Source organism: Phascolarctos cinereus, unplaced genomic scaffold (genome assembly GCF_003287225.1).
Source record: "Phascolarctos cinereus isolate Bilbo 61053 unplaced genomic scaffold, phaCin_HiC Scaffold_2;HRSCAF=192, whole genome shotgun sequence".
In the NCBI taxonomy this organism is placed as follows: domain Eukaryota; kingdom Metazoa; phylum Chordata; class Mammalia; order Diprotodontia; family Phascolarctidae; genus Phascolarctos; species Phascolarctos cinereus.
In genome coordinates, this window is record NW_027555625.1 from 89,216,483 (window position 1) to 89,234,092 (window position 17,610).

Sequence of the window (17,610 nt, forward strand, 5' to 3'; positions counted from 1 at the left end):
CCCCATCGTGACCCATTATATTTTTTTCAGCTTTGTCTCCATTCCACTCCTTTCTTTTTTGTGACTAAACATAATGATTGTACACAGAAAGACAAGTTGGAATAATTTAGTTATAAATCAATGCGGAAAGACATCTTTTTATTCTCTTTAGCAGGAACTTTGAAATCTAGGTGCTGAGTTCTGAGTTTTAAAAGATGATATTCACGTCTACCTTACATCTATGGAGATTTCAGAGGTGCAAAGAACAGACTGCGTGGCATTTAAAAATAGATTTGTTGAGTGTATTTTTGGGGGAACCATCAGTACTACTAAACATACTGAAACTTGTGAAGAAAGAGGCCTTGTTAAGTCTTAGGCAGAAGCAACTTCTGTAAGTGGGAGAGGTCTTTAGAGGAATTTAAGGAATGGTGTTGAAAATGTCCCTCATATGCTAAATACAGGCTCCACCAGGAAGCTGAGACCGAAGTAGATGTTTTCCTGCTATGCTATGTATTATGCTCAGCTAATTTTTTGAACCAGAAGGGAAAGGACAAATTTCTCTTTTAAAGTTAACCTATGGGTTCAATTTCCAGTGAAAAAGCAAGATTGAAGAATATGGAGAATTTTTCTTTTTGGCACGAATGTAACTCACCTAATGTGCTGCTATAAATGTGGTTAGAACAGCATTGTTTTACTGTGCAGCTGAGAATTCCTTTATTTCTCTTGGGGTACACTGAATTATCCTGCCCAAAGATATTCTTCCAGCATATGGGATTTGCCAGAGGTTGAGATAAGGCTACACCATAGAATTGAAGACTCCCAAGAATGAATGTTTTCCGTTACTGGGCTGTCTAGGATGATTCTGTATTCTGACCCAATAGGAACTTGTCCTTAAGTGTGGAGGCAATATTGAAGAATCTGAAGGGCTAGTGGAGAGTTTCTTAATGTTTTTGGGTGTCATGGTGACAGTCTTCTGAAGCCTATGGACCCCTTCTCAGAATAATATTTTTAAATACCAAGAATAAAATACACAGGACTGAAAAGTAAATCGGTTATATTGAAATAATTAAATATTTAAAGTAATGAATTTAAATGATTAAAAACATTTTTTTTTAAAGTTCACATACCCCAGACTGAGAACCATTGTCTAGTGAAACCTCATCTAAGTACAGCAGCAGGATTCACTTTGTAAATCTGTCACAGAAGTGGCTCTTGCAGTTTACAGATATTTTTATCTGAGCTGGAATTAGTGACAGCTGTGCTGGGGGGAAATTCAGGGTCTTGGGGGGGGGCAGGCAGTCCTGGCTCAGAGCATAATTCACAGTTTCATCTTGGGTGAAGCTCACCCATTACCCAGAAAGTCAGACTCTTCTCATTGTGGTGTTTAAGGGAAAAGATGGTCCTGGGGAGGGATACCACAGCTACAGGTCTGGGGGTGATAGACCAGAGGAAGTTGTGGGAAGGTAGAGGGGGGAATACAGTGGTCATTGTGGGGAGGAAGCAAGTACCACCTCCGTTTCTGACGCCCATGATCATCCCATGTGTCAAAGGAGGAAGTTTGCATTGAGTCATTTTATTTGTGTAAGCTGCTTTTGGCTTAGCATATTATTTTTCCCTTTTCTCAGAGAGAATGAAAGAAAATTTTTTAAAAACAACAAAACCCTTTACTTTTTAGTCTAGTCAGATCTAAGGCAGTTTCTTTCAATAATACCCTAAAAGGATTGGTTGTGGAACAAATCCAAATGTTACATTGTAGGGCAAACAATGAAGGTCAGAATTTACAGGAATGTTTCCTGGATTGCTTCCTTGAGGGCTTTGAAATGTTATTTTTCTATTTTGAAGGATAATGAAGGAAGTATTGTCTTTCATGCTAACCTTATTACTCTGAGACTAATTGTCAAAAATTGTTATAAATTTAATAGCTTTCAACAAAAACAACAAAGAAAATAAGGAATAGACTCACATAAAATCCTTAGCGTTTGAGCAAATAAATTAAAAACTAATACACATGCATTTATTCTGTATTGCTTTCTAAGTCCCATAGACTAACTTTTTCATTTTAATAGATAACTTTCAATAAAAGCTATGGCAAACGTGTTGTTTTTGATGTTCTATGTTTTACAAAAAATAAAGTCATTTTCTTTTGACAGAGCTTTTCTTGCTTTTAAAGTAATATCATGGAAAAAATGTTTTCCATACCTTAGGATCATAGAATTTAGAATAGAAAGGAACTTTAGAAATAATTTAGTCCATCCCCCTAATTTTTCGTGTAATTGTCTGAGGCAGGATTTGAACTTAGGTCTTTCTGGTTCCATATGAGGAAACTGAATCCCGAAGAGATTAACACACAGTAAACAGAAACAGAATTTGAACTAGTCTGTTCATTTAAAATCCAGTCCATTATAATTTAAGAAACGTGGTATCCCCACAGTCTAGATATAGTAATTTCTCAGTTTCCCCATCTGTAAAAAGTCTTCTACCTAAATTCTAAGTTCTAATTCTAATTTAGAGAACTAAATTCTCTGATCCTAAGTAGCAGTTCTACAAGTGATTCAAAGACTGGGTGCCAGACCTCTTTTGAACTAACAGTTTGGAATCTAGATGACCCCAAAAAGCTTTGAGGAGGAGGTGGAACTTTAATTGGACTTTGCAAGAGGGATGAGATTTTGATTGGCAGAGACAGCAAAACGGTTTGGAAAAACAGGCCCTCAGCATATGAAAGCTAAGTGTATATTAGAAGTACAGTGAATTGGTAAGGGAGTAGTAAATCCAGAAAATTAGACTGGGGCTAGTTTGTGGGCCAGATTAAGGAGTTTAGACTTTATCTGATATGTAATGGGTAGCCATTGAAGGTTTTACACAGCAGCAGTAATAATTTGTTTGTTGTCGTTATTGAGTCATTTTTCAGTTGTGTCCGACTCTTTATGACCATATTTAGGCTTTTCTTGGCCAAGATACTAGAGTGGTTTGTCATTTCCTTCTCCAGCTCATTTGACAGATGAGGAAACTGAGGCAAACAGGATTAAGTGACTTTGCCCAGGGTCACACAGCTAGTAAGTATCTGAGGCCAGATTTGAACTAAGGAAGATACAAGTCTTCCTGACTCCAGGACCAGCACTCTATCCACTGTACCACCTAGCTGTACTAATATTAGTAATACCTGGTATTTATATAGTTCTTTAAGGTTAGCAAAGCATAATACATATGATCTCATTTGATAACAAAGGAGTAATATAATTTGGGAAGATTGGGAAGATTAGTCTGAATATAGAGAGAAATTGTATTAGAAGGGAAGACAGTATTAGTGTGATAGAAAAGCTGAGAGACATATTATCCAAGGAGGTCAAGGCAAGAAGAAAGTTCCCCTCCATGTTAGTGAGCATGGCTTGGGTTCACATACTCTGGGCTGAGATAGACTGGGCTCAATTGTAGGAGCAGCTACTCAAGATAACAATTCTTTGGCTTGTTTTCGTACCATCAATCAATCAATAAACATTTATTAAGTACCTACTATGTGCCAGGCACTGCATTAAGCTATGAGGATACAAAAAGAGGCAAAAGACAGTCTCTGCCCTCAAGGAACTTACAATCAAATGGGGAGAGAACCGGAAAATAAATATATACAAAGCCAGAGGGGCGGCACTGGAATTGAGGGGTTGGGAAAGGCTTCCTGTAGAAGGTGGGATTTTAGTTAAGGCTTAAAGGAAGCCAGGGAAGAGTGGTAGGAGGAGGAGCAGAGGAGGGAGAGTATTCCAAGCATGAGGGATAGCCAGCCAATGAAAGTGTCCAGAGCCCAGAGTTTCTCTTGGGGGAAACCTCAGAATGCAGCCTCCACATAGCTTGTGTATAGGTCTTCACAGATGTAGGTAAAAGGGTTCTCAAATTCTGTGCAAATGCTTAAGGAAACACTAAATCTCAGACACAGGACAGCCTTTATTTTTCCCCCTTCCTCCATGAAGAAAACAGAAAGAACCCACAGAAGTACATAGACGCTCAATACAATTCTCCTCTAATGAATCCCACCTTTCCCAGGGCCCTAAACAGTTCCCCAGACTCATATTACCACCCTATGGTTTGGACTCCCCTCTGAAAGGAAACAAATTCGTGGTTGCCAGAGAAGTATTCCTTTTCCCCTGACTTGTACTCCCCCTTGTACTAAATAACAGTAGGAAAATGGTCCTAGAGGGGTAAAGTCCAAACATTTTCTCCTCTGGATCATGTCTTAGTTCCTTGCTGTTCATCTAATTATAGGATCCTGTGAATTCTGCTCTTCTCCTTAAGAGGCTATCACTGCTCAAGAGGTAAAGGGAAGAGAATAATCATTTCTATAGCACCTACTATGTGCCAGGTACTGTGCTAAGTGCTTTTTACAAATATTTCATTTGATCTTCGCAACATCCCTGTGAAGTAGTTGCTATTATTATCCCCATTTTACAGTTGAGAAAACTGAGGCAAAGAGACGTTAAGTGACTTTTGTCCAGAGCCACTTAGCTAGTTAGTATCTGAGGTCAGATTTGAAGTCAGATTTTCTTGAATGTGCCATCAGCTGCCTATAAGAATGCCCCATTCTCTCACTCTGTGGATAGATTCTGTGGTCATGTTCTAAGACACTAGAGATATCTAGACACTCTGCCTTTTTCAGAAGTGTGGGTCCCAGAAGTTAAGGCTGTTTTGGAGGGAACGCCAAGATTAGTGCTGTTCAGAAACTCCCTTCTTCTCTAAACCCTAGAAGATTGGAGATCAGGCATGTTTACTATTTTACTGCTTGTTTGAGGGGATGAGCAGCCACAATGAGTGGTACAGTGCTAGGCATAGAGTCAGAAAGACCTGAGTTCAAAATTGACCTCAGGCAGTTCCTTAGTCTAGGAACAACAGAATTCTATGTCACAGAACACCCTAGTTTGTAATAGTCGTAGGACACTTTTTGTTGTACCAAAAGACTAGGAACAAAATGAATTTCCCCCAATTGTGGTAAATAAATGTAACAGGATATTGCATCATGAGAAACAACAAATCTGAGGAATTAGAAAAGCATGGGAAGACTTGTATGAACTGAAGCAGAACCAAGAAAGGAATCTATTCAATGACTCCAAAAAAAAATATGGCAGCTGATATCAGAATGAATGGACTGACCAGTCTTGGTCTCAAAAGAGAGGCAAAGAAATACATTTCCTTTTTCTTAGTCAAGAAGTGGAAGGTGATGGATATACAACACCCCATATGCCATTAGATACAATTACTGTGCTAGTCCGTTTTGTTTCACTGTTTTCTTTTGTTATAAAGGAGAGAAAAGGGTATGTTGGAAATGACTTTGTTATGGTGGGGAGGGGAGAAGGAAACATTAGTAAGACTTTTTAAAAAAGAACACTGGTACCAGTCAGATTTGGATCCCAGTCCTGGCTCTGTTACTCACTAGTTGGTTGATGACCTTGTTCAAGTCACCTCACCTTTGTCAGTTTCAGATTCTTCATCTACAAAATGAAGGTCTTGAATTAAGGATGTCCCACTTCTAGCATCCTGTATTCTGTAACCTCTTGCTACAGAAGGTACAAAGATAAATAAGGCATAGCTCCTGCCCTCAAGGAACTTATAGAAGAATAAAACATATAGATAGATATAACATAGGATAAATATATTTAAATTTGAATATTATAAATCCATAAAGGAACATAAAGTCCTATGAGATCAGGTGAAATTACAGGTTGAGGTAAGTTAATTAATTTCACTACATTTTTAACTACTGTCAGGATTACTTTTGAAAGGACTTCTAGGGGGCAGCTAGGTGGCGCAGTGGATAGAGCACTGTCCCTGAAGTCAGGGGGACCTGATTTCAAATCCGGCCTCAGACCAAACACTTGATATTTACTAGCTGTGTGACCCTGGGTAAGTCACTTAACCCCAATTGCCTAAAAAATTTTAAAAAAAGGACTTTTAAAGAAAAATAGTTTGTATAATTCAAGCTCCCCAATACCCCCACTCCCTTCCCTTCCTACCCTTTGGTACAGGCACAAAGGGTCTGTCTTCACAAACTACTCCTGAAGCTTAACTCCCAATGTGGTTGCTGGAATTGCCTACTGTGATACACATAGCTAATAATAATGGCTAACGTTTAGATGTTCCATACTGTGCGCCAGGCACTGTTCTATGTACTTTATAATTAGTGTCCTATTTGTTCCTCATCACAATCTTGGGTGCCCATTTTATAGATGAGGAAACTGAGGCGAACAGAGGTTAAGTGACTTGCCCAAGGCCACCCAGCTAGCAAGTATCTGAGGCTATAATTGAGCTCAGGTCTTCCTGAATCCATGCCCAACACTCTATCTACTGCACCATCAGCTACCATCACATAGGTCCAAACCTCCAGTTCCATTCTGTGGTTCAAAGCACTTCATTCCTCAAACTAGTTTACTACCTGGATTAACTGATTCAGGGGAGGTGTCTAGGAATTATTTTGTTGTTATTCAGTTGTTGTTCAGTCATGTCCTATCATTGTGACCCCATTCGGGGTTTACTTAGCAAAGATACTAGAATGGTTTGCCATCTCCTTCTCCAGCTCATTTTATAGATGAGGAAACTGAGGCAAACAGGCTTAAGTGACTTGCCCAGGGCCACACAGCTAGCAAGTGTCTGAGTCCAGATTTGAAACCAGGTCTTCCTGAGTCCAGGTCCAGGGTGCTTTATCCACTGCACCACTTACCTGCCCTAAGCCTTGTTAGTCCCTGGTTTATACCTTTGATTGATTGGTTCTGTAATTCAAAGAGGCATTCTCCCCTGATAAAGGAATCAGAGTGCAGAGCATCTTTTTAGTTGTATTAATTAGGGCTGGGGTCTGAAACACTTTTCTTATATATATAAAATGTGAGAGTTGGCCTAGATGTCCTCTAATGTCCATCCTAGATCTAAAATTATGATTCTGTGATAGAATAATAGTGGTAATAATAATAATAACAGCATGTATGTAGCACTTTAAGGTTCTCAAAGCACTTTACATGTTATTTCATTTGATCCTCACTACAGTTCTGCGAAGCAAGTGTTATCACCTCCTTTTACAGATGAGGAAGCTTAGGTAAAGATGGAGTAAGTGACTTGCCCAGGGTCACACTAGTAATGTCTGTCTAAATCTTGTAACTTCCCCCAGCAGGATTGGTTACAAGGACGATTTTTCATTTTTGCCACTGTATTCCCAACCCAATGTCATAAATATAGTAAGCACTCAATAATTGCTTATTGAATTGAATTGAATCTAGAAACGCAATCCATGATGAGAAGTTTTAAATCTTTGGGAAAGTAAGAGATACATCCCAATTATAAGAGTCGAATTACTAGAAAAATGAGAGAAGGAGCAGAATTTATCACTTAGGTGATAACCCTGTTCCAATAGGATTGCCAATTAGGTGATCCTATTCCAATCTTTTATTGTTATAATAGAGAATGTAACTAAACCTTGCCTTCTAAGTTATAACTTGTCAAAGTCACATAGCTAGATGGTAAAGAGCTGAGACTAGAACCCAGGACTCCCCAATGCCCAGCTCAATTCTATTTCTACTATACATTAAGCCATGTAGTAATGAGAGCCATGCCAGGGTTATACAATACTTACACTGATATTGTTAATTTCTATAATAATTATATCTATTATATCTAAATATGTATATACACATATATACATACATACATACATATACATACATATATATGTATATATGTATATATAAATTATAGAATTTACTTGATTGGCATATGGTGCTAATGAAGCCCAAGTGGAAAGTACAGGTCTTGAAAAGCTAGTCAATTAGCTTCATTCTCTCTGTTCTATGGCCACAGAATGAACTTTTAGCTCCAGGAGTTCTCAGATCATCTTACATATTCATGTCATCATAAATCAGTAGTTGAGAAAATATGGATAGATTAGCATATGGTTTGACCCCCACTTTAAACAATGTAAAACATTCTCCTGCCTGCCAAAAGTTTTTCCCTCTCCCTCTTTTCTTTCTCTTTTCTTCTTTCTCTCTCCTCTTTTTCTCTCTCTCTTTTCTCTCTCTCCTCTTCCCTCTTTTTTCTTTCTTTCTCCCCCTTTTTCTGTCTCCCCTTGTCCTTCTCTCACCTCTTCTCTCTTTTCTCTCTCTCCCTCTTTCTCTCTCCTCCTCCTCTTTCTCCCTATATTCTCTCTCTTTTTTCTCTCTCCTTTTGTTTCTCTATTTCTCCCTCTCTCAACTGTTTTCAAGAACAGAGAGGGCATTCTATCAAACATCAGATCTGTATATATTTATTAGACATCTCCTATGTTCCCAGCACTGTGCTAAGCATAATTGTCAAAGTGATTTTCCTAAAGTATAGGTCTGACCCTGTCACCCCCTACCTCCTCAGTCAACTCCATTGGCTTCTTATCACCACTAGGATAAAGCATCATATCGTCTTTTTGCCTTCAGAGCCCTTTATATCCTGCCCTGGCTCTACCTTTCCAGTCTTCTTACATCTCACACTACTCCTACCCCTACCCCTACATACTCTTCTGGCCTCCTTACTGTTCCTCAATCAAGACAATCCATCTTCCAACTCCAGGCATTTTCACTGGCTGTGCCCCATATCCCTCCTCATATCTGACTTTTGGCCTCTTGGCTTTCTTTAAATCCCAGATAAAATCCCACCTTCACAAAAATCCTTTCCTAATTCCCTTAATTCTAGGGCCTTCCCTCTGTTGATTTTTTCCAGTGTATCTTTTATACAGCTTGTCTGTACATAGTAAACGTTTATCAACTAATAGAGGACAAGTATGAAACATGGGAAGTCAGTGTGGTTCAGTAGAAAGAGTTCTGGATTTGGAGCTGAAGGACTTCAGTTCAAATCCCACTCTTCCTATATGGCCAAGTCATTTTACTGGGCTTCAGTTTACTCATTTATGAATTGAAGAGGCTGAACTAGGTAATGTCTATGGCCCCTTCCTACTCTAAATCCATGATTCTAAGAAAGAAAACACCTGGGTAGGGAAAAATAAAGATTTGTGATTAAACCACCCAAGAAGATTCAGTTGATGGTTAAAATACAATATTCGGTGGCCTTGTGGTCCGCCTAAGTTGAATGTTAGAGTCTGTTTTCTTTTAGAATCTGTTTTAGAAAGAAGGGCTAACCTGAAACACAGCACTAATTGCTTGTTTCTTCTTTGAGAGATTGCTTCTGCGGAACACAGGTGCGGGGACATTTGCCAAGACTATTCCAGGCCAACCAGCATCAGTTTTAGCAGTAGAACTTTCAGAGGTATTAGAAATAAAAAGCCTGACCTGAAATGAAGGATTAGCTCCTATGTTCCAGACTCAGGACAGGAAACATTTCATTATAGTATAATTTAGAACAACAATATGAATAAACAATTAGATAATTTGATTTTTAAAAAATATTAAATCAAAATTAGCAAAATGAAAAGTGAAAAGTTATCAGTAAGAGGAGAGAAAATAAAAATTATGATATATTATTGTACCAAATTATGTAATAATAATAATAATAGCTAGCATTTATATCGTGCTTTAAGGTTTGCACGCTATAAATGCTAGCTATTATTATTGCTATATAATTTCTCCTTCACAACAGCCCTAGGAAATAGGTGCTATTATTATCTCCATTTTACAGATGTGAAAAACTGAGACTGAGAGATGTTAAATGACTTGCCCGGAGTCACGCAACTAGTAATTGTCTGCGATTGGGTTTATATATGGCAATAAAAGCAAAAAGCTGGGTAAATAGCTATAAAAATATAAAATACCAATAATTACAAAAGAGGAAATAGACTAAAATTCAGAAAGAGAAATTGAATAAGTCATAAATAATCTCACATTGGAAAAAATTTTGCCACATTCATGAAAGTTTACAAGTTAATTCTATCAGGTATCTATCCATCCATCTATCTATCTATCTATCTGTCTATCTATCTATCTATCTAGCCATCTATCGATGTGTCTCTCTCTGTCTCTATCTCTCTTCCTTCTCTCTTTTTCTTTCCCTCTCTCTCTGTCTCTCCCTCCTGTTTCTCTGTCCATCTCTCTATTTCAATTGTTCCCAAAAATAGAGAAGGCATTCTATCAAACATCAAATCGAAATCAGTAGACATTTATTAAGCACCTACTATGTGCTAGCAAGGGTCACCATATCCCCCTTTAAATAACCCATGGGGCTTAATGTTTGTTAGATTGAATTGAGTTCCACCAAACCAAAAAATACATAAATCATCCAGACAACAAATGGTGAGAGGGGATTCAGGAAGAGAAACTTTTTAATCAATAAAACTTACATTATCTTTTCAGTCATGTATGGTTCCATCACAGTGGTTCTTCAGAAGAACCACATATTTTCGCATTCAAATATATATTTACATTCAGTAGTCAAGTGACTCTTTCTGATACTAAGTATATATACATACAATTATGAGGACCACTATGTTAAACGGAAGATAGTCAATCACTGTACTTAGTGGTGTCAAAGAGCAGTACATTAGTGAATGTTTAACAAGTGACTCTCAAAAAAAAAGTATGACACGTGTTTAACTTTAATCTGCATTCTTACCATTTTCTCCATCCCTTTGTTAAGTCTAGTGAATCAACAGAACAACAAACCAAGTCCTAATTTGTAGCAAGGTATAAATGCTCACACTGAAAATTGAACAGTCATCAGCTTGTATGAGCTGGTTCCAGCACACTCCTGCTTCTGTCCCTCATACTTGGTGGCCTCCAGGCTGCTAACTTTGTACATCTGACTGCTCTGGGAAGCAGATGGAAGCTCAAACATATCTCTCATTCTGACTTTCAGAGATAGGACTATTTTCCTGGACTACAATTTTAGGAAAGCCCCAGTTATGATTCATTTCACTCCCAGCTCTCTGGCTCTCTCTTCCATAACTTCACCAATTGACTTGCATCTCATTTACCCTTTCCTCCCCATCCCATCCAGTTCTGAAACCATGAACCATGATCAACCCAGCTCTGTTGCAGTTCCTGGATGGAGTGTGTCAATAGGCACTCCAATGGCTGAAGTTACCACCACTGTAGCTTTCTAGAGCAAAGCTTTCTTCCCTAGTCACTCCTCCCCTCTGTGTGTTGTCTTCTTCATTAGAAAGTAAGCTCCTTGAGGGCAGGGGCTGGCTTGGTTAGAAATCAATTTGCCTGAAAAAGATTGGGGGTGGCAGTCATGCTACTGGACTAAAAGATCAATATATGAGCTTAATAAATGCTTTTTCATTCATTCATTCAATATGACTCAATAGTATGATATGGCAATAATAATAACATTTATATAGTGCTTACTATAGGTCAAGCACTGTACTAAGTGTTTTACAATTATTATCTCATTTAATCCTCATAATAACCCTGGGAGGGTAGGTACTATTATTATCCCCATTTTAAGGATGAGGAAACTGAGATAAACAGAGGTTAAGTGACTTGCCCAGGAGCACATAGCTAGCAAGTGGCTGAGGCCAAATTTGAGATCAGATCTTCTTGATTCTAGGCCCAGTGCTCCATTGACTGTACTACCCAGCTGCCTCCTAATAATATTATTATTGCTGTAATAACAACAATAATAACTGCATTTACATAGTGCTTTAAGATTTGCAAAGCCCTTTACATGTATTTGATCCTCACAGTAGCCCTGGGAAGTAGATGCTAGTTTTACCTTCATTTTACATTTACATTTCTGGGCAACACATTTTAGGAAGGACATTGATAAGCAGGAGGGCAGGTAAAGAAAGGCAACCATAAAGCTGAAGGGCCTTAACATCATGTTGTATGAGTCCTGGAGGAAATGGGAATGTTTAGCCTAGAGAGAAAAAGTAATTTCCTAGCATTTCAAGGACTCCTATGTGGAAGACGCATTTGTTTGTTTCTGGAGGGTAGAACTAGGGGGAAGAGGTTGTCTTGAGAAGTAGTAATTCCTCCTCACTGGAAATCTCCAAGTAAAGGCTAGATGATTCCATGTTTTATAGTAGCAGAGTCATTGACTAGATGGCCATGGAGAGGCCGACCAACTCTTTGATACCATGAGGTGAGATGAGTCAGAAAGTGAAACATCTTCACAAATATGCCTGGGCCTTTTAAACAGGAGGGAATATCTGACATTCACTTATGTGTAGTATGAACTGTCATCACAGTAAGTTTTTAAATGGCCTACTTTTAAAAAATAATTGCATCATATTTTTTCAATGATAAATTCTCTCCCCCACCTTCCTTCCTTATTCCCTGCTGGGGAAAAGAAAAAAATAAGGAAAGGAAGGAAGAAAGAAAAAAAGGAGAGAAGAAAGGAAGGAAAGAATGATGGAATGAAGGAAAGGAAGGAAGGAAAGAAGGAAAGGAAGAAAGGAAGGAAGGAAGGAAGGAAGGAAGGTAAGAAGAAAGAAGAGACAAAGCTCTAGTAACAAATTTGCATAGTCAAGCAAAACAAACCCACAGATTAAGATGTTCTCCTCCACATCCCCCCTCCCTTTTGGTCTTTGGAACTTAAGATGAAAATAATGACCTTTTATGTGGTTACTGCTAAATGCTGAAAATTTGGATTTCCAATTAATTGTGACTTAGAGCTTCATTATCCTTTTGCGTAATTTCAGACAATTTGGACATTTCTCAAGTGTATTTGGAAGCTCTTAAGTAAACTTTGTAGGCTAATATGAGAGGAATTCTTGTAATCATATCTTTTTTTTGGAACAAAAAGTTTATATTAGAAAAAATTACTTAAGGCTTCTATTCCTGAACCTTTAGGCCTATTCATTGTTGTGGGATTTGAGTTTAATTAGGTTTCTGTGAGACAGAAAACATTTAGTATTGGGTCACTTCTCTGGCTGTACTTTGGGGAAAATATTTTGGTGGCCCATTTTGATTAGTAGTTGTTTAAGCATTTCTCTTTTCTTTTCTTCTCTAGATTTTATGTGGTTATCTTTTCTCTTTATTGCCATTTAACATTATACATATCGGTTATTTGTTGGTTAGAGGGCAATAACTTCCTGTTTCATAGAATCATAAGATCAAAAAGTTGGATTAGGCTTTGGAAGTGGTCTTGGAGAACATGCCCCAAGGAAACAATCTTGCTCAAATGAACAAAAGAGGTGGTCAGGATGGCAAGGATACTGCCAATGGGATTGGACATCATTCAGATTTCAATACCTAGCACCTATGTGAACCATGAATTCTTTCTATAAGACACTCCTTAGCCCCAGTAGTCATCCAAGTGCCTGTTGAAAATTTAAGTAATAGGTGGTTACTTAAAGCCCTCAGGGGCCAAACAGAATGAGACAAATCCTTTGTTCATATGACAGCCTTTCAGATATTTTAGGAATAAAATATTTGATTCATTGGCTAGCAAAATATTTCATAATTTACATGAATAAATGAATGAATGAGAAAACTTATTAAGAAACTTCTATATGCTTACTCTGTCCTCAATGCTAGGAAAAGCAACGCCAGCCCCTGCCCTCAAGGAGCTTACTTTCTAATGAAGAAGACAACACACAGAGGGGAGGAGTGGCTAGGGAAGAAAGCTTTGCTCCTATGGCTGGGGCCATAGGAGTGTCTAATGACACACTGCATCCAGGAACTGCAACAGAGTTGGTTTAATCATGGTTCACGGTTTCAGAACTGGATGGAATGGGGAGGAAAGGGTAAGTGAGATGCAGCAAGTCAGTTGGTGAAGTTATGGAAGAGAGAGCCAGAGAGCTGGGAGTGAAATGAATCATAACTGGGGCTTTCCTAAAATTGTAGTCCAGGAAAATAGTCCTATCTCTGAAAATCAGAATAAGAGATATGTTTGAGCTTCCATCTGCTTCCCAGAGCAGTCAGATGTCCGAGATTAACAGCTTGGAGGCCACCAAGCGTGAGAGACAGAAGCAGGAGTGTGCTAGAACCAGCTCATACAAGCTGATGAGAGCTGACTGTTCAATTTACAGTGTGAGCATTTATACTTTGCTACAAATTAGGACGTGGTTGATTGTTCTGTTGATTCTCTAGACTAAACAAAGGGATGGAGAAAATGTTACGAATGCAGATTAAAGTTAAACACGTGTCACACTTTTTTTTTTTGAGAGTCACTCCTTAAACTTTCACTAACATGCTGCTCTTTGACACCACTAAGTACAGCCAAGAAGAAATCTGCTAGGAAGAAGCTTGCAACAGTGGCTACCTTGCTGTTTCTCTCACCAGACGCTCCATCTCATGACTCATTTTCACTAGCTGTCCCCCGTGCTTGGAATTCCTTCTCTCCTCACCTCTGCCTCTTGGGTTCCCTGAAGTCTCAATTAAAATCCAACCTTCTACAAGAAGGCTTTTCCAAATCTCCTTAATGCTATTGCTTTGCCTTTGTTGATTATCTCCAGTTTATCCTGTCTACATCTTGTTTATACAGAGTTGTTTCTAGGTTGTCTTTCCCATTAGACTGTGAGCTCCTTGAGGGCAGTGACTGTCTTGTGTCTTTTTTGTTTGTTCGTTTGTTTGTTTCTCTAGCACCTGTCACCTAGCAGGTGCTTAATAAATGTTGACTGACTGACTGACTGAAGATCAAGGACCATTAGGAATAAATGTAAAAAGCTACCAGGGAGAATGGACACTGGGAGAGGCAAACCAAGATGGAAGCTTAGCCTAGAGGCTGAAGAAAGATCAGTCAGAAACTTTCTGAGGGCAGAGCCCTGAGGATGCCATAATGCCTTAATCCTGAACTGAGTAACATGCAAGAGTCTCTGTAAGTTACCTCTGTTCACTATAATTTGTGTACTCAGTTCTCCTCATAATGTAGTAAAGTTGGGTGCTATGCTATGCTAGAGTGGAGAAGATGGGGAAAGGTCCCCTTCCAGAGAACGAAAAGTGGTAAAAAGCATTGCATGCTGGAGAAGAAATTCCTCTCCCTAGTAGCCTCAGGTGATGGTTTCAGTAGAAGTTAACCAGTGTAAATGTAGCACCTTCTCTGGGCTCACTCCTCCAAATGGACACTTGAACTCCCAGGTTGGATCCCCAGAAGATGGTTGACTACTATCACCTCCATATGGGTTTGAAAAGAGTTTCCAGAGCTGGATCGAAGAAATAGAGCTTATGAATCTATTCCTTCATCTACTACTGGACAGAATGGTTTGGAGGAAAAGCCATACTACTGGGCAGAGAGATTTGGAGAGAAAAGATTTGACTTTTACCTTTCTTTGCATTGCTATCTACTGCCTGAGAAGTGGAAACTCTTCAGAGCTCAGCCTAGTTGTGGGACAGTTTTGCAGATCCTTGGTTGAGAGTTCTGTTTTGCTGAATGAACTTAATGCTACCTCAGGAGTGCAGAGGAACAGTGGCAGGTAGCAATCAGCTGAGGAGCTGCCCTTCAGAGACAGAGCTTGGGAAGAGGAGTAACTACCTATGCACAACTGTTGTGTAGACTGTTCCTGAATGGGACAATGGACATCAAGACTCATAGTCCAGAGTTGTGAGTTGCATTACAAATATATATTCACTACTCATGTGCCTCCACATTATGGTTTTGTAATTTTATGCACATCTTTCCTCATGGTCACTGTGAGTATTGGTGAGCGAATATGTCCTAGGTTTCTTTCTTTCTTTCTTTTTTTTTTTTGAGGCAATGGGGGTTAAGTGACTTGCCCAGGGTCACACAGCTAGTGTCAAGTGTCTGAGGCCGGATTTGAATTCAGGTCCTCCTGACTCCAGGGCCCGTGCTCTACCCAACTGTGCCACCTAGCTGCCCCCTCCTAGGTTTATTTCTGCAATATTATGTTTTAATTATTCTTGCACTGCCCTCTGTTCAGTAAATTGTTCTGATTAAGAGTTAATGGTGCCAACTTGACTGATTTGTTAAATGAGAAACACACTGATGGGAGCTCAGGAGCTACGTTGGTGAAGAGCAGAAGTATACTCCTTAACCCTCTTCCTCATCAGGGTTATCCAGTGTGAAATCAGGAGAGACTCAAGTTCAAGTCCTATTTCTGTCACTAACTGTGACCATGGGTAAATCATTTAGCCTCTCTGAGCCTCAGTTTTCTCATTTGTAAAATGGGGATAATAATGCCTATAGTACCCACCTCACAGAATTATTGTTAGAATCATGTGAAAAAATGTATTTAAAGGTTTATGAGTCTTAAAAATGTCAGCTGTTATTATTGCTAAATGGTAATTTAAAAATTTGTTTATAAAAAACTGAATAATTTAACTTTGTATTTATTCAAAACTCTTTAGAATCTAGAAATAATCTTAAGTTTATTTTAGACCTTTTAACATATGATAAATCACATTATGCACTTTTAAGTCAATTTATGACATGGTTTGAACTTAAGGAATCTTTTTAGCCCATTTCTAGAAGAGGATTGGGAATTTAATCTTTCATTTCTTCTCCCTTGTCCTATAGATGCAGCAGCTGGAGAGACAAGTTATTGATTCAGACCGTCAAGCAGAGAGAGCTTTTCAACAGGTACAGTTTAAACATTTGAAAAAAACTTTAATTATTCCTATTATTAATAATTAAAATACAAAAAATCATTCCCTTCAAATCATGAGGCTGATTCTCATCCCTCTTTTATATCCTGTGCATCTCTACTGTTTGTAAAAATTTGATTCTATATTATAACAACATAAATTTAGTAAGGGTGAAGGGAGTTAAAATTTTTTTTATTCTGAAATTAAACACAAAATAAAATGAGTGTTTGTATATACATAGTAGAACAGAAAAAGAGGATTCTCTTATTGTTTGTTTTTTTTTTTGGTGAGGCAATCAGGGTTAAGTGACTTGCCCAGGGTCACACAGCTGGTCAGTTTTAAGTATCTAAGGCCATATTTGAACTCAGGTCTTCCTGATTCCAAGGCCAGAGTCCTATCTACTACTCTACCTAGCTGCCCCTAGAAAAAGAGGATTCTGTAGGAAACTGGAAGTCTCTCTTACATACAGCTTATTTTTCTTTTTAGGCATGTAATAATTTCAACTTTTAACTTTTAAAGTTGTCCTGCTTACTTGTGCTTCTTTCTGGCCTGTTTTCTTCTCTGCACTAAAAAAATACATTCCTTCCTTCCTCCCTTCCCCTCCCCTGCCCTCCCCTCTCAGCTTCCCTCTTCCCTCTCTTTCCCTCCCTCTCTCTCCCCGCCCCATCACAATTCCACCCCACTCCTTTGTTGGAAAAAAAGGAAAAACAAAAAACAAAAAACAAACCCTTGTGACAAGGGTTTGCATAGTCAAGCAAAACAAATTTCTATGTTGGTTATATCTGAAAATATATGGCTTATTCTGCATCTTGAGTCCATCACTTCCGTCAAGAAGTGGGTTGCATACTTCATCAGTCCTTTGGAACCATGGTTTGTCATTGCATTATTTGGAATTCCTACATCTTTCAAAGTTATTTTTCTTTGTAATGTTGTTGTCCTTGTATAAATTATTCTGGTGCTGCTCACTTTACCCTGCATCAGTTCATACAAGTCTTCCTAGGTTTCTTTAAAACAATCCATTTTATCATTTGTTACAGCATAATATCATAATTTGTTTAGCCAATCTCTTCCTGATAGGCATTCCCTTAGTTTTCTTTATACAAATTCTTTGTACAAAAAGAACTGCAATACACATTTTTATATATATATGGATTGTTTTAAGTGGAGATTAAAAAACAACCACCACCACCACCAATAAATA

At 38.4% G+C, this 17,610-nt stretch overlaps 1 protein-coding gene across 1 annotated transcript in view; it reads left to right on the forward strand.

Moving 5' to 3' along the window:
- Nucleotides 1-17,610, forward strand: part of PLEKHH2 (pleckstrin homology, MyTH4 and FERM domain containing H2) — a 125,442-nt gene that overhangs the window by 18,291 nt on the left and 89,541 nt on the right. Inside the window, 1 exon segment of the mRNA XM_021001273.2 lies at nt 16,342-16,404. Coding sequence (XP_020856932.1) covers nt 16,342-16,404 — 63 coding nt within the window.